The sequence below is a fragment of the Vipera berus genome, assembly GCF_964194415.1.
Source record: "Vipera berus genome assembly, chromosome: 3".
Classification (NCBI taxonomy): domain Eukaryota; kingdom Metazoa; phylum Chordata; class Lepidosauria; order Squamata; family Viperidae; genus Vipera; species Vipera berus.
Genome location: NC_138204.1, coordinates 2351296 through 2377629, shown reverse-complemented (window position 1 = coordinate 2377629; position 26334 = coordinate 2351296). Strand labels below are relative to the sequence as shown.

Here is a 26334-nt window from a genome sequence, read left to right as displayed (position 1 = left end):
GCCTTTGTGGTGTGAAAAACAAGGAATTTGAGTCTTGCTCAAACCCCCAGGAAAGAAACTCAGTAAAGATTAACCTTAAGGGTTGTGCTCCAGAAGGGTGTGTCTCCGGTCGCACAACGGATTAGTGTTACCTTTACCGTACAGCCACAGATCGGTGCAAGCAAATGGAAGTTTCTCCCTTGTGGTCTGTGGGAGATAACTTTCCTTCAGCCGGGTGGAAACAAAGGCGAGGCACATTTATCTCTTTTTCTTCCTGTGAGATTTAATTTTATTTTTATTTATTTATTTATTTTAAAAAAGAAACACTTGGCAAATTCCCCTCCCACCGCAGTCAGGGGAAGGGTTGAGTTAACGACCGGGATTGAGAACAAAAATTTACATTGCGAAGGGAAACATTTCCGAAGTGAGTTGGTCCCATTTTACGACTTGACTTGCCACACTTGTTAAAGTGAACGATTCGATTTGTTAAGCGAGTCACGGGGTCGTTAAATGAACCTGGCTTTCCCCTCCCCCCCCCCATTGACTTGGCCATTGAAGGTCGCGAAAGGGGATCATGTGACACACACACACACACCGGGGAAAGCTGCGACCGTCATAAATACGAGTCAGTGCGAAAATGATCCGAACGTTGATCAGGGGATGCAATGGCCGTTAAGCGTGAAAAGCAGTCATAAGCCGCTGTTTTCCGTGACGTCGTAACTTCAAACGGTCCGCTAAATGAACTGTTGTAAATTGAGGACTACCGGTGTTGTATTCTGTCGCTCACAAGTACACCGAGTGGTTCTGTGCCAGAGACAAATCCCTTGTGTATCTAACCACACTTGGCCAAATAAAATATAAGTATAATCTGCTATAGCAGAGGCCCCCAACCTTTTGGGCTCCAGGGACCGGTTCCGTGGAGAGAGGTTTTTCCATGGACCGGAGGGTGCGTGGTTTTGTGTGCTGCCTGCATCCCACGGATGGGGCTTTGCTCGTTTCTGCAGCCCGGTTGCTGGCGTGCCGCGGCCCGGGGCTTTGGGGACCCCTGGACTATAGCACTCCAGCAGGAGTTTCATGGAACGCTGGATATCGTTGACCACAGTTTGAAAAACTGTCTCAAGGGGGTCCTATCCAGAGACTGCCCCACAGTCTACTCCAAAGTCTAGTTTCCCCCCCCCCCCCGGGGTTCTATGATAATTCACCGTAGCCAATCAATCGGAAGGGAGCTTGGAGGTCTTCTAGTCCAGCTCCCTGCTTAAGCAGGAGAACCTAGACCATCTCAGACAAATCACTGGTTATCTAGTCTGTTGTTAAAAACCTCCAGCGGTGGAGCGCCCACCATTTCTGGTGGCAAGGTGTTCCACTGCTTAATTGTCCCCAGTGTTAGGAAGTTTCTCCTCCATTCCAGGTTGCTTGTCTAACCATTGTTTCTCGTCCTTCCCTCTGGTGCTTTGGAAAATCAGTTGACCCCCCTCCTCTTCTTTGGGGCAGCCCCTCAAATACTGGGGTACTGCTATCATGTCTCCCCTGGTCCTTCTTTTCTCTAGACTGGCCATACCCAATTCCGGCAACCGTTCTTAGTATCTTTTTGTCTCCAGGTCTTTAATCATCTTAGTCGCTCTTCTTTGCACTTTAAATCTCTCCTTCAAAGGGATGGGGGGGGTTTCAAAGCTCATTCATTGGCCCTGTTTGCAGGGAGGGGGTTGGTTTTAAAATGCTGATTTGGTGTGCTCCGAAGGGCCCTCCGTGAAAGAGCCCCCTTGTCAAAGATCTCCTTGCAGACAGAAGAGAAAGCAAAGCCATATAGCCACAGGAAAACTCGCCATGGGACAAGAGTTACACTAATATCAAAAAAAGGTGGAATAGAATCATTAAAGAGCAGGTGCCAAAGGAGGGATGAATAGAATAGAATAGAATAGAATAGAATAGAATAGAATAGAATAGAATAGAATAGAATAGAATAGAATAGAATAGAATTAGAATAGAATAGAATAGAATAGAATAGAATAGAATAGAAAATAGAGCTGGAAGGGACCTTGGAGGTCTTCTAGTCCAGCCCCCTGCTCAGGCAGGAGAACCTATACCATCTCAGACAGGTCACTGTCCAGTCTCTTCTTGAAAATTTCCAGTGATGGAGTGCCCACAATTTCTGGTGGCAAGCTGTTCCACCGGTTGATTGTTCTCACTGTCAGGAAGTTTCTCCTTAATTCCAGGTTGCTTCTCTCTTTGATCAGTTTCCATCCATTGTTTCTCGTCCTTCCCTCTGGTGCTTTGGAGAATAATTTGACCCCGCTCGTCTTTGTGGCAGCCCCTCAGATACTGGAACGCTGCTATCATGTCTCCCCTATTTTTTCTTTTCTTTAGACTGGCTGAACCCAAGTCCCGCAGTCGTCCTTTGTATGTTTTAGTCTCCAGGCCTTTGATCATCTTAGTTGCTCTTCTCTGAACTTTTTCCAAGGTCTCAACTTCGGTAAAGGTTCCCCCGCACACGCGTGCTAGTCGTTTCCGAAGAGCCAGCGCTTGTCCGATGACGTCTCCGTGGTCATGTGGCCGGCATGACTAGACGCCAGAGGCACACAGAACGCTGTTACCTTCCCACCGGAGTGGTCCCTATTTTTCTACTTGCATTTTTACGTGCTTTCGAACTGCTAGGTTGGCAGAAGCTGGGACGAGTAACAGGCGCTCACTCTGCTACGAGGCGCTCGGGATTCGACCCGCCAGACTGCCGACCTTCTGATCAACAAGCTCAGCGTCCTAATCCACTGAGCCACCGCGTCCCTTATAGATACTGTAGATAGCTAACCTTTATTGTCATTTTTTTTTACTGTGGGCACACTGGCACACATTAAAAATTTAGTTGCTTGCTCCCAAAGTGTGCGCATACATAACACCCATTTACACTTCCTTCCTCCCTGTTTACTACATTATCCAGATTATATTATAACTCCGGAATATATTTGCCACATGTATTTCTGTATGGGGAATCCTCATCTTACGACCACAGTCCAGCCCAAAATTTCTGTTGCGCGGCACTCGTGGCGAGTTGTGCCCTTCCGCTGCCCCTCCTGCTAACGTGTGTTTCCCCGTCCTCTCTTCTAGTTCTTCCTGCACAACCATCTTTCCTTCATCCTTTACTACCACAGAGAGGAGGTGGAGGAGAGCCAGGAGCCCACCTATCGGGTGGTTCGCTTCGAGGTCATCCCGCAGAGCATCGCGCTGGCAGGTGAGAGGGCTGCCCTGGACCCATTGCAGGAGGAACTTGGGGCCAAAGAAAGACTGGCTCTGCTCACCCTCTTCTTTGCTCCGCAGATATGAAGGTGGACGAGAAGGGGGTCTGTGTCCTGCCCGAAGCTGCCAGCGCCTCCGCTCAAGAAATCGACCCGAATAAGCCCAACAAGCTTTTTTTCACCTATTCTGTGCACTGGGAGGTGAGGAGTGGAGCTGGGGAGGGAAGGCCTCCATTACCTTATAATTTAGGTCAAGGCAGCAACCCCCCCCTCCTCCTTTGCTTATTTTCACCACGACAAGAACCCACCCTGTGAGGTGGGTTGGGCCGAGAGAGAATGACTGGCCCAAAGCCACCCAGCTGGCTTTCTTTCCTAAGGCAGGACTAGAACTCACAGCCGCCTGGTGATTGGCCCAAAGTCACCCAGCCGGCCTTCACGCCTAAGGCGGGACTAGAACTCACTGTCTCCTGGGGGTTTGCCCAAGTCACCCAGTTGGCTTTCACGCCTAAGGCAGGACTACAACTCACCATCTCCAGATGATTGGCCCAAAGTCACCCAGCTGGCTTTCATGCCTAAGGTGGGACTAGAACTCACCAACTCCTGGTGATTGGCCCAAACTTGCCCAGCTGGTCTTCGTGCCTAAGGCGGGACTAGAACTCAGAATCTCCTAGTTTCCAAGCCAGTTCCTTAACCACTACACCAAGCTAGTTCTCAGCTTTCAGTGCTTTCTCTGGATCTCTAAAAATGGCCCTGCGAGCTGAGACTTTCTACTCAAACACTCTTTCCCTGGGTGAGACCATTGTCCAGAGCAGGGGTCTTCAAACGTGGCCCTCTGATGACTGGTGGACTTCAACTCCCAGAATTCCTCAGCTAGTGTGCACGCTGGCTGAGGAATTCTGGGAGTTGAAGTCCACCAGTCATCAAAGGGTCACAGTTCCCTCACGCTGGCTGAGGAATTCTGGGAGTTGAAGTCCACCAGTCATCAAAGGGTCACAGTTCCCTCACGCTGGCTGAGGAATTCTGGGAGTTGAAGTCCACCAGTCATCAAAGGGTCACAGTTCCTTCACGCTGGCTGAGGAATTCTGGGAGTTGAAGTCCACCAGTCATCAAAGGGTCACAGTTCCCTCACGCTGGCTGAGGAATTCTGGGAGTTGAAGTCCACCAGTCATCAAAGGGTCACAGTTCCCTCACGCTGGCTGAGGAATTCTGGGAGTTGAAGTCCACCAGTCATCTAAGGGTCACAGTTCCCTCACGCTGGCTGAGGAATTCTGGGAGTTGAAGTCCACCAGTCATCAAAGGGTCACAGTTCCCTCACGCTGGCTGAGGAATTCTGGGAGTTGAAGTCCACCAGTCATCAAAGGGTCACAGTTCCCTCACGCTGGCTGAGGAATTCTGGGAGTTGAAGTCCACCAGTCATCAAAGGGTCACAGTTCCTTCACGCTGGCTGAGGAATTCTGGGAGTTGAAGTCCACCAGTCATCAAAGGGTCACAGTTCCCTCACGCTGGCTGAGGAATTCTGGGAGTTGAAGTCCACCTGTCATCAAAGGGTCACAGTTCCCTCACGCTGGCTGAGGAATTCTGGGAGTTGAAGTCCACCAGTCATCAAAGGGTCACAGTTCCCTCACGCTGGCTGAGGAATTCTGGGAGTTGAAGTCCACCAGTCATCTAAGGGTCACAGTTCCCTCACGCTGGCTGAGGAATTCTGGGAGTTGAAGTCCACCAGTCATCAAAGGGTCACAGTTCCCTCACGCTGGCTGAGGAATTCTGGGAGTTGAAGTCCACCAGTCATCAAAGGGTCACAGTTCCTTCACGCTGGCTGAGGAATTCTGGGAGTTGAAGTCCACCAGTCATCAAAGGGTCACAGTTCCCTCACGCTGGCTGAGGAATTCTGGGAGTTGAAGTCCACCTGTCATCAAAGGGTCACAGTTCCCTCACGCTGGCTGAGGAATTCTGGGAGTTGAAGTCCACCAGTCATCAAAGGGTCACAGTTCCCTCACGCTGGCTGAGGAATTCTGGGAGTTGAAGTCCACCAGTCATCTAAGGGTCACAGTTCCCTCACGCTGGCTGAGGAATTCTGGGAGTTGAAGTCCACCAGTCATCAAAGGGTCACAGTTCCCTCACGCTGGCTGAGGAATTCTGGGAGTTGAAGTCCACCAGTCATCAAAGGGTCACAGTTCCCTCACGCTGGCTGAGGAATTCTGGGAGTTGAAGTCCACCAGTCATCAAAGGGTCACAGTTCCCTCACGCTGGCTGAGGAATTCTGGGAGTTGAAGTCCACCAGTCATCAAAGGGTCACAGTTCCCTCACGCTGGCTGAGGAATTCTGGGAGTTGAAGTCCACCAGTCATCAAAGGGCCACAGTTCCCTCACGCTGGCTGAGGAATTCTGGGAGTTGAAGTCCACCAGTCATCAAAGGGCCACGTTTGAAGACCCCTGGTGCTAGAGGAAGGTTCGGTTGGAGCTCTCCGTTGGGGCAGAGACCTGTCCTGGGGGGTCAACCACAGAAGCTGTCAGTTTTCCTGGACGACTCGGCCCACAAGCTTGTTCAGGGTGAAATGTTAACGTTGGGTGTTCCGGGCTGCATTTTCAGCCCTGGGAGCAAGAGATTGCAAAATCCTGGCAGCCCGACTGCATTCCTTCTGTGCCCGCAGAGACTCATCCTGTATGGGAGGGAGGGGGAATTCCAGCACCATCAGCCACTGCTGTGCCTGTTGGGTTTTAGAGGGGAGGGACCCAGAGGAACAACCCTTTACTTGCATTCAGTTCCTGGCCGCCTCCTCCTCCTCCTCCTCCTCCTCCTCCTCCTCCTCCTTCCTCCTCCTCTTTACTCTCCACCTCCTCCCTCTTCTCTTTCTCTCTCTCTCTCTCTCCTGTGTGTGTGTGTGTGTGTGTGTGTGTGTGTGTGTGTGTGTGTCTTCAAACCTGGCAACCTTAAGACTTGTGGACGTGGCTGGCCAAGGAACACCAGGAGCCAAAGTCCACAATTTTAAAGTTGCCACGTTTGGTATTTAATTCCAACTCGGATTTACAGCTCAGAGGCTTCTCTTTTTTTAAAAAAAAAAAGTTTTTCAATACATTTTATCTTTAACAACCCCTCCCCACCCACCCCCTTCCCAACCCTACCCAACCCTCTCCCCCTCCCCCTCCCCTTCCCCCCTCCCCTTCCCCAACTTCCCAGAGCTAAATACAAGGTATAAAAGTAAAAACAATCATAAACAACCATATGCTAACAACAATAAAGTCTGTCGCACTTTAGCTCTTATAAAATGACTACAAGCAATACAAATATCACATCAATACTTATTCAAATGCTAAATGAAACTTTTTAGTCCCATAAGCTCAGAGGCTTCTCGATGTCTCCCCCAAATTGCGTTTATACCTCCATTGAACACCCGAGAGCCACTGTTATAGTTAAATACTTATTGCTAGTCAGCAAACCCAAGCATTGGCATGTCCAGATGCCAATTTTTTGTCCACCCAGAATGCACCATGGTAAAAATAGGGCTCTAAATCAGCCACATCCACACCCTCCTGGTTTTGGGTTGGTAGCCCACAAACTATTTTGGCTTCTAAGACCTAAGGAAAGATTGTGAGCATTCTCGGAATTGGGCAACTACATAGATAGTCCTCATCTTACAATCTTATTGATTTATTGATCAAATTTTAAAATCTCCTTCAGAGAGGTACTCTGGGCGGTGCACAGATAACATAAAAGCAGCATATGTAATTTCGATTTAGTGACATTTTAAAAAAGGCAAGGAGGATTAATTTTTAAGGTTAAACGTGAGTTAAAATGTGGGAGGGAGGATTTCAAGGTGCTAACCATCCCTATTGCTATGGGCTCCTCTGCATTTTAATAATGATGATGATGATGGAAGGGACCTTGGAGGTCATCTAGACCAACCCCCTGCTCGAGAACATGGCCCTCTACCATTTCAGACAAATGGTTGTCCAATTTCTTCTTAAAAGCCTCCAGTGTTGGAGCATTCACCGCTTCTGGAGGCAGGTTGCTCCACTGGTTGATTGTTCTCACTGTCAGGAAGTTTCTCCTTAGTTCCAGGTTGCTTCTCTCCTTGGTGAGTTTCCATCCGTCGCTTCTTGTCCTGCCTTTGGGTGCTTTGGAGAACAGCTTGACTCCCTCTTCTTTGGGGCATCCCTTTAGATGTTGGAAGACTACTATCATGTCATTCTTGCCTCCCTAAAGCTTTATATATATATATTTTAAATCTTTTAACTCTAAAATTTTAATTTGTACATACCGCTTTTATATGTTAGTACAGGGAGGCCTCAGCGTGCAACTGTTCATTTAGTGGGCCTTCAAAGTTACAAAAAAATGTCCACTTTTCACACATAACAACCGTTGCAGCATCCCCCTGGTCACTTGATCCAAATTCAAACCCTTGGCAACTGGCTCCTAGTTATGACAGTCGCAGTCTTCCCTGCGATCCCCTTTTGCTACGAACTGACCAGCAAAGCCAGAGGAGGGAGCCAGATTCACTTAACGACCATGTGACTCACTTAAGAACCGCAGCAGTTCACTTAACAACTGGGGCAAGAAAGGTCATAAAACGGGTCAAAACTCACTGGACAGCTGGCTTGCTTAGCGACAGAAATGTCGCGCTCAGCTGCAGTCGTAAGTCAAAGACTGCTTGTTCTATTTGTACAGCACTCAAAGTCCCTTTTTTGAGGGAGATAGGCAGTTCAGAAAGGTGAAATACAAAACACACCTGAGGCCGTGCCACCTAGGGCAGGGGTAGGCAACCTTGGCTCTTTTGTGACTCGTGGACTTCAACTCCCAGAATTCCTGAGCCAGCCAAGCTGAGGGGAAAGGGAGAGGTTTCCAAGCTGAGCCATGCTGGCTGAGGAATTCTGGGAGTTGAAGTCCACAAGTCATGAAGGGGCCATAGTTCCCCCAGGCTGGCTCAGGAATTCTGGGAATTGAAATCCACGAGTCATGAGGGGGCCATAGTTCCCCCAGGCTGGCTCAGGAATTCTGGGAGTTGAAGTCCACCAGCCATGAGGTGGCTGTGGTTCCCCCATGCTGGCTCAGGAATTCTGGGAGTTAAAGTCCACAAGTCTTCAAAGGGGGCCATAGTTCCCCCATGCTGGCTCAGGAATTCTGGGAGTTGAAGTCCACAAGCCATGAGGTGGCTGTGGTTCCCCCATGCTGACTCAGGAATTCTGGGAGTTGAAGTCCGCAAGTCATGAGGGGGCCATAGTTCCCCCATGCTGGCTCAGGAATTCTGGGAGTTGAAGTCCAGGAGTCATGAGGGGGCCATAGTTCCCCCATGCTGGCTCAGGAATTCTGGGAGTTGAAGTCCAGCAGTCATCAAAGAGCATGGCTTGGAGAAGCGTGCTGAAAGGGGGTTTGAGGGCCCTTCTTAAAAGCAGCCATCCCTGAATCGGGAAAAGTTGCTTGGCCAGCTTTTAGCAGGGCTCCTACGGAACCGTCTCTTCCTTCCTTCCCCCCCCCTTTTGTTTTCCAGGAGAGTGACATCAAGTGGGCTTCCCGGTGGGACACTTACCTCACCATGAGTGACGTCCAGATCCATTGGTTTTCCATCGTGAACTCCGTGGTGGTGGTCTTCTTCCTTTCAGGTGAGAAGGGAGGCAGGCTGGGGGATTTCGGATGTGGAGACTGCCCTTTCAAACCCCCACGGGACAGAGTACCAGAACAACAGACTCGGAAGGGACCTTGGAGGTCATCTAGTCCAGTGTTTTTCAACCACTGTTCCGCGGCACACTAGTGTGCCGCGAGATGTTGCCTGGTGTGCCGTGGGAAAAATTGAAAAGTAATTATAAAATACTTTCTTTGTGTTTATTTGATTCCTATTCAAGAGAATTACTTTATATATAGTCAATATAGGCACAGAGTTAAATTTTTTAACATTTTCTAATGGTGGAGTGCCTCGTGATTTTTTTCATGAAACAAGTGTGCCTTTGCCCAAAAAAGGTTGAAAAACACTGATCTAGTCCAACCCTCTGCTCGAGCAGAAGACCCATTCCAGACATAATGGCTGTCCAGTCTGTTCTCTTCCAGTTGTGGAAACAAGTCGTTCCATTGAAAGAGAAGAAGAAGGGGGGGGTAAAAGGAGGAGGAGGACCAACAGAATAACAAGAGTTGGAAGGGACCCTGGAGGTCATCTAGTCCAACCCTCTGCTCAAGCAGAAGACCCATTCCAGACATAATGGCTGTCCAATCTCTTCTTAAAAACATCCAGTGATGGCGCACCCACAACTTCTGGAGTCGAGATATTTTTAAAAGAACCCAAAAGTAAAATTAAACTGATAATAATAATTCGGAGCAAAAACCAATAGCTAATTTTTGAAATAAAAACCAAGCTCAGAAGCCTCCAGTTCGGCTGCTGGGAATCTACCAGTTCCCGGCCAGTTCAGCTCTTCCCACTGTCTCTTTCATCTTATTTTACTGATCGATATAGTCGTCATATTTTAAAAACCATTCGTCTCCTTCCCAGAGTGACTCTGGGCAGCGTGCAAATAAAATATTACAACACGTATATAAAATTTAAAATTCAAAAAGCAAAAATTGAATAAAAAACCAGAATGAAGGTTAATTTAAAGGCGGAGGGAGGGGTTTCAGGATTTGGGGTCACAGATCAGTTCACCTTCCTTTTTTGTTGCTTTGTCATTATTTATTTGGCTGGGCAGGGCCCATTTTACAGGCCTTAGCAGGTGTTTTACCTGCCCAAAGCAAATTACCTGAGACAGGATAGACAAGTAGCTCCAATCCTGGCAACTTTAAGACTTGTGGACTTCAACTCCCAGAATTCTTCAGCCAGCCTTCTCTTAGACCAGAGGTCTCCAACCTTGACAGCTTTAAGGCTTGTGGACTTCAACTCCCAGAATTCCTCAGCCAGACTTCTCTTAGACCAGAGGTCTCCAAACTTGACAGCTTTAAGGCTTGTGGACTTCAACTCCCTGGCTGGGGAATTCTGGGAGTTGAAGTCCACATGTCTTAAAGTTGCCAAGGTTGGAGACTTGAGAGCATTTGAAAGCCTGGGGATCTTTCATTAAGCCAAAGGACCCAAACATCAAGCACTGCACTGAGGAAACTAGTGGTTTACGTAGGAGTAAATTGTTGGTGAACACCCATGTGCTGGAAAAAAAAAACAGGAAGGCGGATACCTCAAACAGCAGCCCCTGAGATGCAGGGATGGCATAACAGATGGATGTTAATTAATTAATTACTTCATTGATGATATTCCCTCCTGGAGGTGGTTAATGGCTTCGGAGGGGATTCTGCCTCCACCTCCTGGTGTATTTCTTCCTTCCTTAGCCATCTTTGTTAAGCTTTAATGTTTATTGTCTTCATGTTTTAATGTTTACTGAGAGAATATTTGTAGCTCAGGGTTGAACGGCGGGGTCCTTGGTGGTCTTTGAGCTGGTTGCTAGCACTGATGATGTTACCCAGTTGGGTCATGAAACGTTTGCAAGAAATCAATCTCAGAGAGCACCAGGGACTATACAGTCATCGTTCTCCTCCTCCTCCTCCTCCTCTTCCTCTTCCTCCTCTCCACACACTCACCTCCCTTCTAGCACTGATGATGTTACCTACTTGGGTCATGAAACGTCTGCCAGAAAACTGAGCTCAAGAGATCACTAAGGACCCCACAGTTCTCCTCCTCCTCCTCCATCTCCCTTCTAGCCCTGATGATGTTCCCTAGCTGGGTCATGAAAGGTCTGCAAAAAAACCATCAAGCTCAGAGGGCACCAAGGACCCCACAGTCCTCCTCCTCCTTCTCCTCCTCCTCTTCCTCCTCCTCCTCCTCCATCACTGCAACCTCCTCCTTCCTCCTCCTCCTGCCCTACACCAACCCCCTTCCCTTCTAGCACTGATAACGTTCCCTAGTTGGGTAATGAAATGTCTGCAAGAAAACAATAAAGCTTAGAGAGCACCAAGGACCCCACAGTCCTCCTCCTCCTCCTCCTCCTCCACCCCCCTTCTAGCACTGATGATGTTACCTAGTTGGGTAATGAAATGTCTGCAAGAAAACAATAAAGCTCAGAGAGCACCAAGGACCCCAAAGTCCTCCTCCTCCTCCTCCTCCTCTCCACGCACTCACCTCCCTTCTAGCATTGATGATGTTACCCTGTTGGGTAATGAAATGTCTGCAAGAAAACCATCAAGCTCAGAGGGCACCAAGGACCCCATAATCCTTTCATTTCTTCTTTCTTTCTTTCTTTCTTTCTTTCTTTCTTTCTTTCTTTCTTTCTTTCTTTCTTCCTTCCTTCCTTCCTTCCTTCCTTCCTTCCTTCCTTCCTTCCTTCCTTCCCTCCTCCCTTCCCTCCTCCTCTTCTCCTCTCTTCAAGCCCCTCTCCCTTCTAGCATTGATGAAGTTACCTAGTTGGGTCATGAAATCTCTGCAAGAAAACAGCCAAGCTCAGAGGGCACCAAAGACCCCTCACTCCTCCTCCTCCTCCCCCCCAGCACATTTTATTTGTTTGATAGTGTTGTTTTTCTCTTCTGAACTGCGTGGGGCCCCCTGATGCCAAGACGGGCGGCATATCCATTTAACGACCTATCTCAGTCGTGAGCACCGGCAGTGGCGCTTCAGGATCGGCTGGGAAGCTGCAGCATGGCTGCCCCTCCTGGAGCGCCTCGGATGGGGGGCAGACCTACTTCTTCCTGGCTTTCTCTTTTGCAGGCATTCTCAGCATGATTATCATCCGGACTCTCCGGAAAGACATTGCCAACTACAACAAGGAAGACGACATTGTACGTTAAGCTTGTTCTGCGGCAGGGATGGGGCTCTCTGTCTCGGGGGGGGGCAGGCGTTGGGGGGAGCACTGGCAAAGGATGGAGGCTTCTCTTGCAGTTGAGAGAAGCTCCTGAAGGATTTTCCTGCTTCCTGGTTTGGGTCGAGAGCCATCTGACTGACCTTAAACCTCTAAATCAGGGGTCTTCAAACCTGGCCCTTTGATGACGGGTGGACTTCAACCCACAGAGTTCCTTAGCCAGGCACGCTGGCTGAGGAATTCTGGGAGTTGAAGTCCACCCGTCATGAAAGGGCCACGTTTAAAGACCCCTGGCCTACACAGGCTTCCTCGTTGTGAACTAACAACCAGAGGAAGTTGATTGCATTAGAACAGGGGTCTCCAAACTCGGCAACTTTAAGGCTTGTGGACTTCAATTCCCAGGATTCCTGGCTGAGGATTTCTGGGAGTTGAAGTCCACCCGTCATAAAAGGGACAAGTTTAAAGACCCCTGCTCTAAATAGAGACGATCCTAGGCTCCATTTGTTGAGAAAGGGATGATAGGTGTATCGCAGACACCTATGGGCACCTAAAGGGCATTGGGAAAGGGAACATTTTATTTCCAGGTGCCCAAACACTTTCTGCCCGGACGGAGAAATTATGGAGACTAGAAGCTTCATCGGCTTGCAAATGGGCTGCTCGGAGACGGAGCACCCCATTCACAAGCAGATGAAGTTTCCGTTGGGTTCAGCTGGACACTGTCGGCCCCTGCATGCTCACCGCTGTTTGTGCTGGCCACACGCATGCACACACACACACACACATGCACACCGGCCTTATTTTTGGGGTAGGGCTTATATTAGGCCCATCCCCAAAAATTAGGCCCAGGGCTTTATTTATGGGAAAACACGGTAGTTGTGAACAGTTTTTGGCAAAAACTTGCCTAACTCACGGGTCACGTGATCCTGCGATGCTGTGAAAGGACATAAAATGGGGGCTGGTTGCCGTGGGCCTGAAATACGTCATGCGACCACAGCCCTTGGCACTTCAGAACTGGGTGGTTTAAGCATGTTGGGAGGAGGGAGGGAGGGAGGGAGGGAGGGTCTGTCGTAGGTTTGAGCGGTCATTAAGCAACCGGTCATAAGTCGAGGACTTACCTGTAACTCAGTTCAGGAGCATCTCAGCAATACGTCCTTGTGTCTTGCCAGAAACGGGGTGTTCCAGAGGCAGGCTGGCTGGACTGCAGCAGAATTGGGGTGTCCCGGAGGTGCTTTTTTTCCCCTAAAGGCAAATTGGCCTTTCTTGGGTTGTCGTTTTTTCCTTTGAAAATGTTTCGCTTCTCATCCCGAGAAGCTTCTTCGGTTCTGACTGGCTGGAGGGGAACGGGAGGATTTGCTGATTTACTTATTGGAAGGATATACACTAGTGGCCAGAATTGTGGAAACCTTTTGGGGAAAGTGTACGGTAGAAACGCCATTTTTGGTTACGTTTCCACCCGTTTCCCTTCTAATTTCTTTACAACTGCAGCCTCGTTCACTTAGTAATACTGTTTTACATGACTTTCTGGGCGACCGTTCAACTCTTTGCACCACTACTTTAATTTTATCGCGTTTTGCAAGCTCACTAAATCAAAGAACACACACAAAAAAAAACCCAGCCGACTTGACAGCGATCGTATAACACGATCATATAACACACTGACAAATGTCCTCCTCCCAGCTTCAATACACAACATCAATAACCGGATCCTACTGTGATCTGATTGGCTCATTGTCAAAGCAAGATGACACCTGATTGGCTCTCTCAACACTCACGCTCATTGGCTACAATCGGATGAAGGAAAGCTACCTGAGATCAACCTGAGCAAGTTGTGCTTCCTTTTTCTGGTTATTTGGCTATCACTTTTCAGAGAATACAGTACAGATAATTGAGCAAACTACGTTGCGTTACATTCTTCGTTAAATTATCTTTCCATTCATATATAATTTTATGATAAAGGTAAAGGTTCCCCCGCACGTGCGTGCTAGTCGTTTCCGACTCTAGGGGCCGGTGCTCATCTCCGTTTCAAAGCCAAAGAGCGAGCGCTTGTCCGAGGACGTCTCCGTGGTCATGTGGCCGGCATGACTAGACGCCAAAGGCGCACGGAACGCTGTTACCTTCCCACCGGAGTGGTCCCTATTTTTCTGCTTGCATTTTTTACGTGCTTTCGAACTGCTAGGTTGGCAGAAGCTGGGACGAGTAACAGGTGCTCACTCTGCTACGCGGCACTCGGGATTCGACCCGCCAAACTGCGGACCTTCTGATTGACAAGCTCAGCGTCCTAACCCACTGAGCCACCGCGTCCCTTAATTTTATGGTACTACTCCAAAAAAAAAAGTGGTGTTATTATTAGCCACCAAACCTCACAAATACACTTTTCCCAAAGGTTTCCACAATTTTGGCCACTACTGCAAATGGAAGGACTGGCTATAAATGGAAATGAATGGAAGGTAGTCCTCAACATAGGACCACGGTTGAGCCCAGAATTGTTATGTCGCTAAGCGAGATGTTTCTTAAGTGAATCTTGCCCCAAAGTGAATCACCCCAGCTGTTAAGTTGGTCACACGGTCATTAAGCGAATCTGGCTTCCCCCGTCGACTGTGCCGGTCAGAAAGTCACAAAAGGGGATCACGTGACCCCGGGACGCTGCGACCGTCATAAGTACGAGTCCGTTGCCAAGTGTCCGAATGTAAATCACGCGATCCTGTGGGGGATGCTGCAACGGTCGTGTGAAAAGCAGTCACTAAATGAACTGCTGTAAGTCAGGGGACTATGTTTGTTCGTTCATTCATTCATTTAATCCTACCCTTCCCCTGGCGTCAGTTAGAACTGAAGAAGCTTCTTCGGATGAGAAGCGAAAGGTTTCCAAAAGAAAAGGGGGGAAAAAACCCAAACCCAAGAAAGTCCAGTTGCCTTTTTGGACAAAAAGCACCTCTGGGACAAGCATGACTTGTGTGTGTGTGTGTGTGTGTGTGTAAAAAAGTAAATGTGTAAAAAGGGGAGGTTTGTCGCAGGCTGCCGGCTCACCGTGTGGCCCTCTTTCCCCCCCTGCAGGAAGACACCATGGAGGAATCCGGGTGGAAGTTGGTGCACGGGGACGTCTTCCGGCCTCCACAGTATCCCATGATCCTCAGTTCCCTGCTGGGCTCCGGCATCCAGCTCTTCTGCATGATCCTGATTGTGATTTGTGAGTACGGCCCGGCAGGCGTTTCCCCACATGGAGAGGCCGGGGGATCTCAAAACCCGGGCAGAGCCGGGCACTTAGTCCCCCGCCGGTCTTCTTTCCCGGCCTCTTCCAGGGGCACAAAATGGCAGCTGCCGACTCCTCCAGGCACGCAGCCACCTGCTTGCCTGGGCTTTGTGGCCCCAAGGGACCTCAGCGCTGCTTCCAAAACACAAGCATGATGCCCCTCTGTGCCCTTCCTCTCCTCCTCCTCCTCCTCTTCTCTACATCCTCCTCCTCTCTACTTAACATCCTCTACTTCTCCTCCTCTCTACTTATCATCCTCTACTTCTCCTCTTCTCTACTTCTCCTCCTCCTCTCTACTTATCCTCCTCTACTCCTCCTGCTCTTCTCTACTTATCCTCCTCCTTCTCCTCTACTTATCCTCTCTACTTATCCTCCTCCTGTCTACTTCCCTTCCTCTTCTCTCTACTTCTCCACCTCCTCTTCCTCTTCTCTACTCATTCTCCTCCTCCTCCTCCTCCTCCTATTTCCATCTCCCTTCCTTCTCATTCTCCTCCCTTCCCTTCCTCTTTACTAATCCTCCTTTACTAATCCTCCCCTTCCCTTCCCATCAAGATATCCATCTCCACTTCCATTCCCTGTTGCATCTGCCTGCCCGTGTGTGGAACTAGAACTCTGTCGCCTGGTTTCTAGGCCAGCATCATCACCACGACACCAAACAGGCTTTGTCAGAGCACGTACAGTCTTATTGTGCGAGATAACCCAGGAGTAAACACAGTAAACAGTGGTCTATATTAAATGGTGGCTTATCTTACACTATTTACAATATTATGCACCAGGAACAGAATAATACATGTGCTAATACAGCAGGATCCAACAAACCACAATTACAGCAGGAAACAGAAGAGAGAGAATCCACCAGCAGAGTCTTCCCTTTACACAAAGGCTCTTAAAGAGACACAGACCCTGCTGAGTCATTCTCATCCTTACATTACATCTTACATCCCACACTCCAGAAGCTGGTTAGCTGCCAGATCAATATCTTGACAAGGCTCCCCTAGAAATCCCTTATCCTTCCCTGCATCCCTTCTGGTCCTGCCCGTCTCGTTTGCCACCCACCGCGCGTTGCCTCGGCTGCTGTGCCCACTCCCCTCTCTTTCTCCCTGGGATTCCCGGGCCTACTTCTTCAGCGGGTTGCGGCGTTCCACCTCAATGGGACCGCCAGACCTCCCAACATAGCCTGAAGGCTTCTGCACGTAGAAATACAGGCTTTGAATTGCAGCTGGTTTGGGGGGGGTTGGGGGGGAAAAGAACACCTCCCAGAGGAACGGATCCTGGCCCGCCCGCGGCTTTGTGCGACCCCGAGGAGAGCAGCCTTTTGCAAAACCCTGACGCTTCCCTCTTGCTCTCCAGTTGTGGCCATGCTGGGGATGCTGTCTCCCTCCAGCCGGGGGGCTCTGATGACCACCGCCTGCTTCCTCTTCATGTTCATGGGGTGAGTGCAGTTGCTGCCTGCCCCCCCCTTTCTCCCGGGGGGCCGAGGGGTCTGGAAAGGGAGGGGAGTAACCCTGCTCTCTCTTCGCTCCCCTGCCTGGCGCACAGGGTCTTCGGGGGATTCTCGGCCGGCCGTTTGTACCGCACCCTCAAAGGGCATCGGTGGAAGAAAGGGGCCTTCTGCGTGAGTGGAGCTGCTGCCTCTGGGTGGGGAGGGGGAAGGGGTTTTTTTGGGGGGGGGCTCTAGGTCAGGACAAAAAGGTGGGGCCTAACTGGGGCTGGACAGGAAGAGGAAATCCCTTGGGGAAAGCTTGTTGCAAGTGACTCACGTAACTGTCTCGTTTAGCAACACAACCTCTGGGCTAAATTGTGTGTCATAGGTCTAGGACAAGGGTAGGCCACCTTGGCTCTTTTATGACTGGTGGACTTCAACTCCCAGAATTCCTGAGCCAGCCATGCTGAGGCAAAAGGGAGAGGTTTCCAAGCTGAGCCATGCTGGCTCAGGAATTCTGGGAGTTGAAGTCCGCAAGTCATGAGGGGGCCATAGTTTCCCCATGCCGGCTCAGGAATTCTGGGAGTTGAAGTCCACGAGTCATGAAGGGGCCATAGTTCCCCCATGCCGGCTCAGGAATTCTGGGAGTTGAAGTCCACGAGTCATAAAAGAGCCAAGGTTGCCTACCCCTGGCCTAGGACTCCCTGTACTTGCTCCGTTCTTCATGCTGACTTAAGCATTGGGGAAAGAAGAATTGGAGCCCTTTGGCTGCCTGGCACACAAACAGGGGTGGCCCCAGAAGATCTCCGCAGCTGGAGCCCACTAACCTTGGTTTATTCTTTGCCTCGCAGACCGCCATGCTGTATCCCGGGGTCGTCTTTGGCATATGCTTCATCCTGAATTGTTTCATCTGGGGCAAACACTCCTCGGGGGCGGTAGGTCTCACCTGTGGTTTACTCCTCTCTGTGATGTGGGTCTGAGAGAGAAATCTCAAAGGTGCTTTCTCAGGAGGCAACTGGATTTTCTTGTTTTTCCTTGAAGATGTTTCGCTTCTCATCCCAGGAGCTTCTTCAGTTCTGACCGAATGGTGGGGAATGTATGCTCCTTGCAGACAGCTGGTCATTTGTACTCTCTCTGAGAGTCGTTGAGGCCACCTGGGGGTTTTCTTGTGTCCTCAGGGTCACCTGAGTGGTGCATGTGTGTGTGGAGCCTTCTTGGAATCACTGCAAGGGGTGTGTTGTAGACCAGAGATAGATGACGTTGTATCCCTCCCCCTCTGTTGAGAGAGGGCCCTTTAATTTTGATCTAGATCAGGGCTCCCCAACCCCGCTTCGTGGACTGGTACTGTTATGATTACTTGCCAGCCAGTGGATCCGGCAGCTGAGTCTGAAGAATCAGAGGAGGAGGAGGAGGAGGGTCCTGGAGTGACATCAGAGTCAGAGGAAGGCTCTGAGGAGCTCCGAGACTCACAGTCGGACGAGGAGCCCGGCCCCTCTACTCACGCTCAGGCTGTGACACAGCTGTGCTGGGAGCCTGAGTTGGGCAGCGATGAAGCACAGCTGGGAGATATTCAGGATGCACGAAAGCGCCGGCAAGAGAAGCAAGTAGAACAGAGGGATGCAGTGGAGCGGCTCCAAAGTCAAAGGAGAAGGCATTAGGAAGCCACACCTGGGCTGCATTATAAAAGGGGAGGTGTGGGAGGTGCTGGTTGCCAAAGGCAGCCGTTCATGTTGAGGATGGAGTTTCTGTGGACTGAGTTCGTTCGCCTTGGACGTTGACTCAGGTCTGTGAGAATAAAAGGGGTTGGGTTTTTTTTTGCGGTTCCTATCTGTTTCTTGGAAGAGGGGTTTCTCCTTCTGAGCAGAACAAGGACTCACGTAGGCTGGGACAGAACAGGTACCGGGCCGTGGCATGTCAGCAACCGGTCCACACAAACAAGCAAAGCCCCATCCGTGGGATGCAGGCAGCACACAAAACCACGCACTCTCCGGTCTGTGGAAAAACCTTTCTCCACGGAACCGGTCCCTGGTGCCCAAAAGGTTGGGGACCTGTGAGCTAGATGGCCTCTTGGAGCCCTCTTTCAAACCAGCGGCCTTCTCTGTCCAAAAGGTGGATTTGCTGTCTTCAAAAGATCTCTGAAATGCAGATGGACAGCTGAATCTCATCCTGATGGCTTTCTCCTCCTAGCTTGTGCCACGTGCTTATGAAGCGGCGGTTTTGTTTCCCCAATGTGCCGGTTTCCTTGAAGACGTTTCGCTTCTCAACCGAGAAGCTTCCTTGGTTCTGGCAGGGGTGGTGGGGGGTGAGGAGAGGGCAGGATGGAAGGATCATGTTTCTTTGCAGCCATTTGGTTGTCTGCACGCTCTCTGAGAGCTGTTGAGGCCGTCTGGGTCTCCTCTCTCAGCAGAGGGGGAGGGAGATAATAGCCTGTCTGCTGTCTACAAAAAAGCCCTTGCACCGCTCAGGTGACCCTGAGGACGCAGGTAAACCTCCAGGTGGCCTCAGCGACTCTCAGAGAGAGTACAAATGACCGGATGACTGCAATGAATATAAATCCTTCCATCTTCCACCGTTCAGTCAGAGCTGAAGAAGCTTCTGGGGTGAGAAATTTGGCTAGTCTAAAGAAAACAAGAAATAAGGGAGACACGATATCTGAGGGGCTGCCACAAGGAAGAGGAGGGGGTCAAATTATTCTCCAAAGCACCAGAGGGAAGGATGAGAAACAACGGATGGAAACTGACCAAAGAGAGAAGCAACCTGGAATTGAGGAGAAACTTCCTGACAGTGAGGACAATCAACCAGTGGAACGGCTTGCCACCAGAAATCATGGGCGCTGCATCGCTGGAGGTTTTTAAGAAGAGACTGGACAGTCACTTGTCTGAGATGGTCTAGGTTCTCCTGCTTGAGTGGGGAGCTGGACTAGAAGACCTCTAAGGTCCCTTCCAGCTGCTATTCTATTCTATTCTCTTCCATGATTCTATTCTATTCTATTCTATTCTATTCTATTCTATTCTATTCTATTCTATTCTATTCTATTCTATTCCATTCCATGATTCTATTCTATTCTATTCTATTCTATTCTATTCTATTCTATTCTATTCTATTCTATTCTATTATTCTATTCTATTCTATTCAACAAAAAGTCCAGTTGTCATAAAAGGGCCAAGTTTGAAGACCCCTGCTTGTGGACCACAACTCCCAGAATTCCTCAGCCAGCATGCCTGGCTGAGGAATTCTGGGAGTTGAAGTCCAGAAGTCATAAAATGGCCAGGTTTGAAGACCCCTGGTCTGAGCGTCTGGCTCTGCCTTCCAGGTCCCGTTCCCCACCATGGTGGCTCTGCTCTGCATGTGGTTCGGGATTTCCTTGCCCCTGGTGTACCTGGGCTACTACTTCGGCTTCCGCAAGCAACCTTACGACAATCCCGTGCGGACCAATCAGATCCCAAGGCAGATCCCGGAGCAGAGGTGGTACATGAATCGCTTTGTGGGGTGAGTCTTCTAAGCCGGCCTCATTGCAAGTTGGGGATAGGAAGTAGAGTAGAATTACTCTACCTAGCTGCGTACTGATCCGAGTTCAGAAAAGCCTTGTGTGTTGTTAAAGTGAGGATAATAAAATAGGAGTTTATTTATTTAAGCCAGGGGTCTTCAAACTTGGCCCTTTTATGACTTGTGGACTTCAACTCCCAGAATTCCACAAGTCATAAAAGGGCCACGTTTGAAGACCCCTGATATAAACAGGATAATAAATAGCAGTTTTATTCATTTAAATAGTGGACCATCCCTTAAATAGGAGCCAGCCGTGTGCAGCAGCTGCCAAAAAAGCCAACACAGTGCTAGGCTGCATTAACAGAGGGATAGAATCAAGATCATGTGGAGTGTTAATACCACTTTACAAGGCCTTGGTAAGGCCACACCTGGAATACTGCATCCAGCTTTGGTCACCACAATGTAAAAAAGATGTTGAGACTCTAGAAAGAGTGCAGAGAAGAGCAACAAAGATGATTAGGGGACTGGAGGCTAAAACATACAAGGAACAGTTGCTGGAATTGGGTATGTGTAGTTTAATGAAGAGAAGGACCAGGGGGGACAGGATAGCAGCATTCCAATATTTGAGGGGTTGCCACAAAGAAGAGGGAGTCAAGCTACTCTCCAAAGCCAGCCAGGATAAGAAGCAACGGTGGGAAACTAATCAAGGAGAGAAGCAACCTAGAACTAAGGAGAAACTTCCTGACAGTGAGGACAATTAATCAGTGGAACTCCTTGCCTCCAGAAGTGGTGAATGCTCCAACACTGGAGGTTTTTAAAAGAGGCTGGACAGCCATTTGTCTGAAATGGTATAGGGTTTCCTGCCTGAGCAGGGGGTTGGACTAGATGACCTCCAAGGTCCCTTCCAACTTTATTATTATTTTTATAAACAGGATAGCAACATTTTATTTTACTGGTTTTATTTTAATGATCCGTTCGAACAACATCACAGGCTTCCCTAATAACTGTTTCTCCTCCCTCCCTCCCTTCCTAGGATCCTGATGGCTGGAATTCTGCCTTTTGGTGCCATGTTTATCGAACTTTTCTTCATTTTCAGCGTAAGTTCTGTGCTCCCCACCCCCCGGTTCCCAGCTGCTTTGCGCCTTTAATGCGAAATATTCCTTGCCCAGACCGAGAACTCACAACCCAGCATGGTGCTTCCTATAACACCCTCTGCTCGGGGAGACGGCTGCAGACTTGTCTCAGCGTCCCACACAAGTTCTTCTCTATTTTGGTTAGCGAATCGTTCAATTTATACGCTGACTGTCTCGTCAGCAAGAGACTCGGAGCAGCTTACAGCAGGATTTTTTTAAAAAACCAAACCTACGAAGGACAGGCAGTGCTCGTCTTACAACCACGTTGACGTTGCTAAGCGAGATACCTGTGAATTTGGCCCCGTTTTTAACCACCTCCCTTGTACCAGTTAAGCGATTTGTAGCAATTGTTAAGCGGGTCTCACGGTCGTTAAAGTGAACCTGGCTTCCCCTGTCGACTTTGCTGGTCGGAAGATTGCAAAAGGGGGATCACATGACAGACAAACACACACACACACACACACACACACACACGGGACAGTGCAAACCGTCGTAAATATGAGCCAGTTGCCAAGCAGCCGGATTTTGATTACGTGACCCCGGGGGACGCTGCAACGGTCGTAAGTGAGAAGCGGTCGTAAGTCCGTTTCTTCAGTGCCATTGGGACTTTGGATGGCCATTCGACGAACCGTCCTTAGTCCAGGGCTACCTGTATTCACATTAAAATCAATAAAATTAGCCTACAGTGGGATGATGGTGAGTTGTTTTTCACCCACTGACTCCCTCCAGCGTGCAACTGGCCCGTCCGGACCCCAGGCCGATCGGAAGAGGAGGGTCTGTGTGGATCTCACCTTGAGGGGCACCGTGCTCCAAAGGACAAGGGCCACAGCAGGAAAGAATCCTTGGCCAACTGGGTCCTACTAGAGTGGGACAAGGGGGTGAGATCTCTAGGGAGATTCTCCATCATCCAGGTCGTGGTTGTCCCAAAGGTGCTTCCTTTTGTCTCCCCCCCTTTCCCCCCCCCTCTTGGAAGACGTTTCTCTCATCCGAGATTTATACTCCCTGCGGACAGCCGGTCCTTTGCCTCCTTTTAGAGAGTCGTTGAGGCCACCTGGAGGTTTGTTTGTGTCCTCAGTTGTCCCAAACTGTTGCTTTTTCAGGAGGCGACTGGGCTGTTTTTCTTTGAAGAGGTTTTGCTTCCCATCCCAGAAGCTTCTTCAGGTTCTGACTGGATGGTGGGGAAGGGGAGGATTTATACTCCTTGCAGACAGCTGGTCCTTTGCCTTCTTTCAGAGCGTCGTTGAGACCACGTGGAGGTTTGTATGTGTCCTCAGGGTCACCGGAGTGGTGCAAATGGGTGGGGAGCCTTCCTGGAAGGTCTGCGTTGTAGACTGGAGATAGATGATGTTGTGTCCCTCCCCCTCTGTTGAGGGAGGGCCGTTCAGTTTTGACCCAGATGGCCTCTTGAGAACGTTCCAAGAAGGCTCCCCACCCATTTGCACCACTCGGGTGACCCTGAGGACACAGGTAAACCTCCAAGTGGCCTCAACGACTCTCTAAAACGGGTGTCAAACTCAATTTCATTGAGGGCCACATCAGCATTGCGGTTGCCCTCGGGGCCGGGTGGGTATGGCCAGGGTGGGCGTGGCCTACTGGGTGGGTGTGGCTAGAGTGCATATGGCCTACTGGGTGGGCATGGCCAGCTCTACATCGTTTGCATCAAGGGTGCCTATGGGGGTCTGGGCAGGAGTGGGACAGATCTGGGGGTCTCTGGCAAGAGGAGGGTCTCTGGGCCAGGGCCCAGGCAGCGGCAGCCATTCCCTCACTGTTTCCAGGATGGCTTTGCGGGCCACATGAAACCACTTTGCGGGCCGGATCCGGCCCCCGGGCCTTGTGTTTGACATGTCTGCTCTAAAAGAAGGCAAATGACCAGCTGTCTGCAAGGAGTATAAATCCTCCCCTTCCCCATCATCCAGTCAGAACCTGAAGAAGCTTCTCGGATGAGGAGTGAAACGTCTTCAAAGAAAAACAGTCCAGTTGCCTCGTGGAAAAGCAGCTTTGGGACAACTTGAGGACACAGAAAAACTTCCAGGTGGCCTCAACGACACTCTAAAAGGATGCAAAGGACCAGTATAAATGTTTCCACTCAAGGGGGTGATAGTTCCTCAGGTCGCCCGGCTTTAAAGGTCATAACCAAGATCCTGAGTATCTGCGGGTCTTTCTTCGATCCAGGCCATCTGGGAGAATCAGTTCTACTACCTCTTTGGCTTCTTATTCCTGGTGTTCATCATCCTGGTGGTCTCCTGTTCCCAGATCAGCATCGTCATGGTGTACTTCCAGCTCTGCGCTGAGGTAAAGTGGGGGGGGGGGGACAAGGGGCGGGTCACAGGGTTGGGGAACCCGGGTGTGCCACGGACCCAGAGTCTCAGGCCTCCGAGGTGCAGCAAAGGGTCTGTGTCCTGCAGAGTTAGGGGTGCGGATTGGGACCCAGAGAAGGAAGTCGGAGAGAAAGTATTCACCATCGCAGTGGGAGACCCAGTAGAAGAGGATACTGGTAGGGTTGAAATGTGGGGTCCTGAGTGCTCTCTGAGCTGGGTGGTTTTCTTGCAGACGTTTCGTGACCCAAGTAGGGAACATCATCAGTGCTAGAAGGGAGGAGGAGGAGGAGGAGGAGGAAGATAACTGTGGGGTCCTTGGTGCTCTCTGAGGGTGGGGATGTTGGATAGCGATGTAGTTAGAATGCCACATTGCAGGTTAACTCTGCCGACTGCCAGCAGTTCGATTCTCACTGGCTCAAAGTCGACTCTGCCTTCCTCCATCCTTCCCAGTTCGGTAAAATGAGGACCCAGATTGTTGGGGGCAGCGTGGCAACAATGCTGTCATTATAAACCACGCTGTAAAGCGCCACGGGGTGATGTATAAGACTAAGTGCTATTGGCGCCTCATTTATAGCAAGAGCAGTTAGAGTTATATACCGTTTCGCAGGGCTTTCCAGTGGTTTACAGAGTCAGCCTGTTGCCCCTCCCCCCCAACAATCTGGGTCCTCAGTTTACCAACCTCGGAAGGATAGAAGGCTGAATCAACCTTGAGCCGGTCAGGATTGAACTCCAGGCTGTGGGCAGAGTCAACCTGCAGTCCTGCCTTCTAACCACGGCGCCACCAGGGCTCTTACGACCTTTCTTTGCCACCGTTCTTAAGTGAGTCGCTGCAGTCGTTAAGGGAATTGTGAGGTCGTTAAGTGAATCTGGCTTTGCCTGTTGATTTTGGTAGTTGGAAGCCGTCCAGGAAGGTCACGGACGGTGGTGACGTGAGCCAGGGACACTGCAACCCTCATAGGTACATGCCGTTTGCCAAGCGCCCGGATTTCGATCAAGTGACCCCTGATGGGGGTGCTGCGAGGGTCACTAACTGCGAGGACCGGTTGCCAGTCACTTTTTTTCACTGCCTTTGTAACTTTGAACGGTCGCTAAATGAACGGTTGCAACTAGAGGTAATCCAAGGCGGGTCTGCTTATTTTGGCAGGATTATCGGTGGTGGTGGAGGACCTTCTTGGTCTCTGGAGGATCCGCCTTCTACGTGCTGATCTACGCGGTCTTCTACTTCGTGAATAAGGTGCTCATTTTTATTTTAGGGTTTTATTTTTATTTTTATTTTATTTTAGTATTTTTATTTTATTTTTATTTTATTTTAGTATTTTTATTTTATCTTTATTTTATTTTAACTATTTTATTTTAGTATTTTTATTTATTTTATTTTATTTTAGTATTTTTATTGTTTTTTTGTTTTAGTATTTTTATTATTTTCATTTTTATTTATTATTTTAGTATTTTATTTTATCTTATTTTTATTTTAGTATTTTAATTTCATGTATTTTATTTTATTATTTTATTTTATTATTTTTATTTTAGTATTTTATTTTATTGTTATTTTAATTTATTTGATTATTTTATTTTTATTTTATTTTAGTATTTTTATTTTATTTTATTTTTATTTTAACTATTTTATTTTAGTATTTTATTTTATTTTTTTATTTTATTTTAGTATTTTTATTGTTTTTGTTTTATTTTAGTATTTTTATTATTTTCATTATTTTATTTTAGTATTTTATCTTATTATTTTTATTTTAGTATTTTAATTTTATGTATTTTACTTTATTATTTTATTTTATTATTTTTATTTTAGTATTTTATTGTTATTTTAATTTATTTTATTATTTTATTTTATTTGATTATTGTATTATTTTTTATTGTTTTATTCTTTACCCAATTCAGAATGGCCCCTCTCTCTCTCCCAGACTGCTCACAGTTTGCACGGCTGTCTGCTCTCCCTTTATAGAGAGTCCTCGACTTACGACCGTGACTGAGCCCAGCATTGTTAAGCGGGTTGTTAAGCGGGTCACCACACCATTGCGCTTGAGATTACCACCGTTCTTGCAGCAGTTGTAAACTGAAGGCAACGGTCGTAAAGCAAACTCACAGTCGTTAAATGAACCTATTGTCCATCGTGGGCATTTTTGGCCGGAACTGCAACTAAACACCAGTTTCTGGCAAAACAACAACAACAAAAAAAACCATTGTAAATTGTGGTCATGTAACACAGGATGCTGCAAACAGTTGTAAAGTGCAACTCGTTGCCGAGCACCTGAAATGCAGTCACGTGGGGTGGACGTCGGCACTTTGCATCTGGGTCATAACTTCCTTTGGGGGCGGGGGGGGGTGTCCGTTGTAACTTTGAAGTTTGGGACTGGTCATAAGTTGAGAACTCTCCGTCCAAGCTGAGGAGAGAGTTACGTGGCATCAGTAATTATCAGTGGGAGGCCACATTCTTCTGAGCACCTCAGAAGAAGCGTTGAAGGGACCCTGGAGGTCTTCTAGTCCAGACTTCCCCAAACTTTCAGGGCTGGCGGTCCGGAGCGGGGAGAGGGGGGAAAGAAGGGATGGTGTTACGGGAGGTGAACGCAGGCGCACGTGCGTGTGTATGCGCGAACACGCATTGTTCGTGCAAGAGGGACCCTGAGCACTCACCTGTGTGGGGACGTGAGTGCTCGCACGTCGGGACGTGAACGGCCACAATGCTCGTGGCGATGCGCAAGTGGGGACACAAATGCCCACGATGCTCGTGGCGATGCACGAGTGGGGACGCA

The 26334-nt window shown here is 49.0% G+C and overlaps 1 protein-coding gene and 1 long non-coding RNA gene across 4 annotated transcripts in view; one reads left to right on the top strand and one right to left on the bottom strand.

Annotated features, from left to right (window-relative positions):
- The window catches only part of TM9SF4 (transmembrane 9 superfamily member 4), a 45284-nt gene that overhangs the window by 16332 nt on the left and 2618 nt on the right, over window positions 1–26334 (top strand). For all 3 annotated transcript variants that reach the window (XM_081323750.1, XM_081323751.1, XM_081323752.1), the window contains exons 6-17: window positions 3079–3202; window positions 3289–3407; window positions 8692–8803; window positions 11872–11942; window positions 15014–15146; window positions 16560–16641; window positions 16749–16824; window positions 17484–17567; window positions 19946–20121; window positions 21152–21215; window positions 23424–23543; window positions 24714–24803. In XM_081323750.1, coding sequence (XP_081179876.1) covers window positions 3079–3202; window positions 3289–3407; window positions 8692–8803; window positions 11872–11942; window positions 15014–15146; window positions 16560–16641; window positions 16749–16824; window positions 17484–17567; window positions 19946–20121; window positions 21152–21215; window positions 23424–23543; window positions 24714–24803 — 1251 coding nt within the window. The remainder of the gene's footprint in view (window positions 1–3078; window positions 3203–3288; window positions 3408–8691; window positions 8804–11871; window positions 11943–15013; window positions 15147–16559; window positions 16642–16748; window positions 16825–17483; window positions 17568–19945; window positions 20122–21151; window positions 21216–23423; window positions 23544–24713; window positions 24804–26334) is intronic.
- LOC308665732 lies at window positions 11656–17553 on the bottom strand. Its single transcript, XR_014025946.1, has 3 exons — window positions 17460–17553; window positions 13078–13292; window positions 11656–11920 (listed from the first exon to the last, which is right to left on the bottom strand). It is a non-coding gene; the product is annotated as an uncharacterized lncRNA (long non-coding RNA).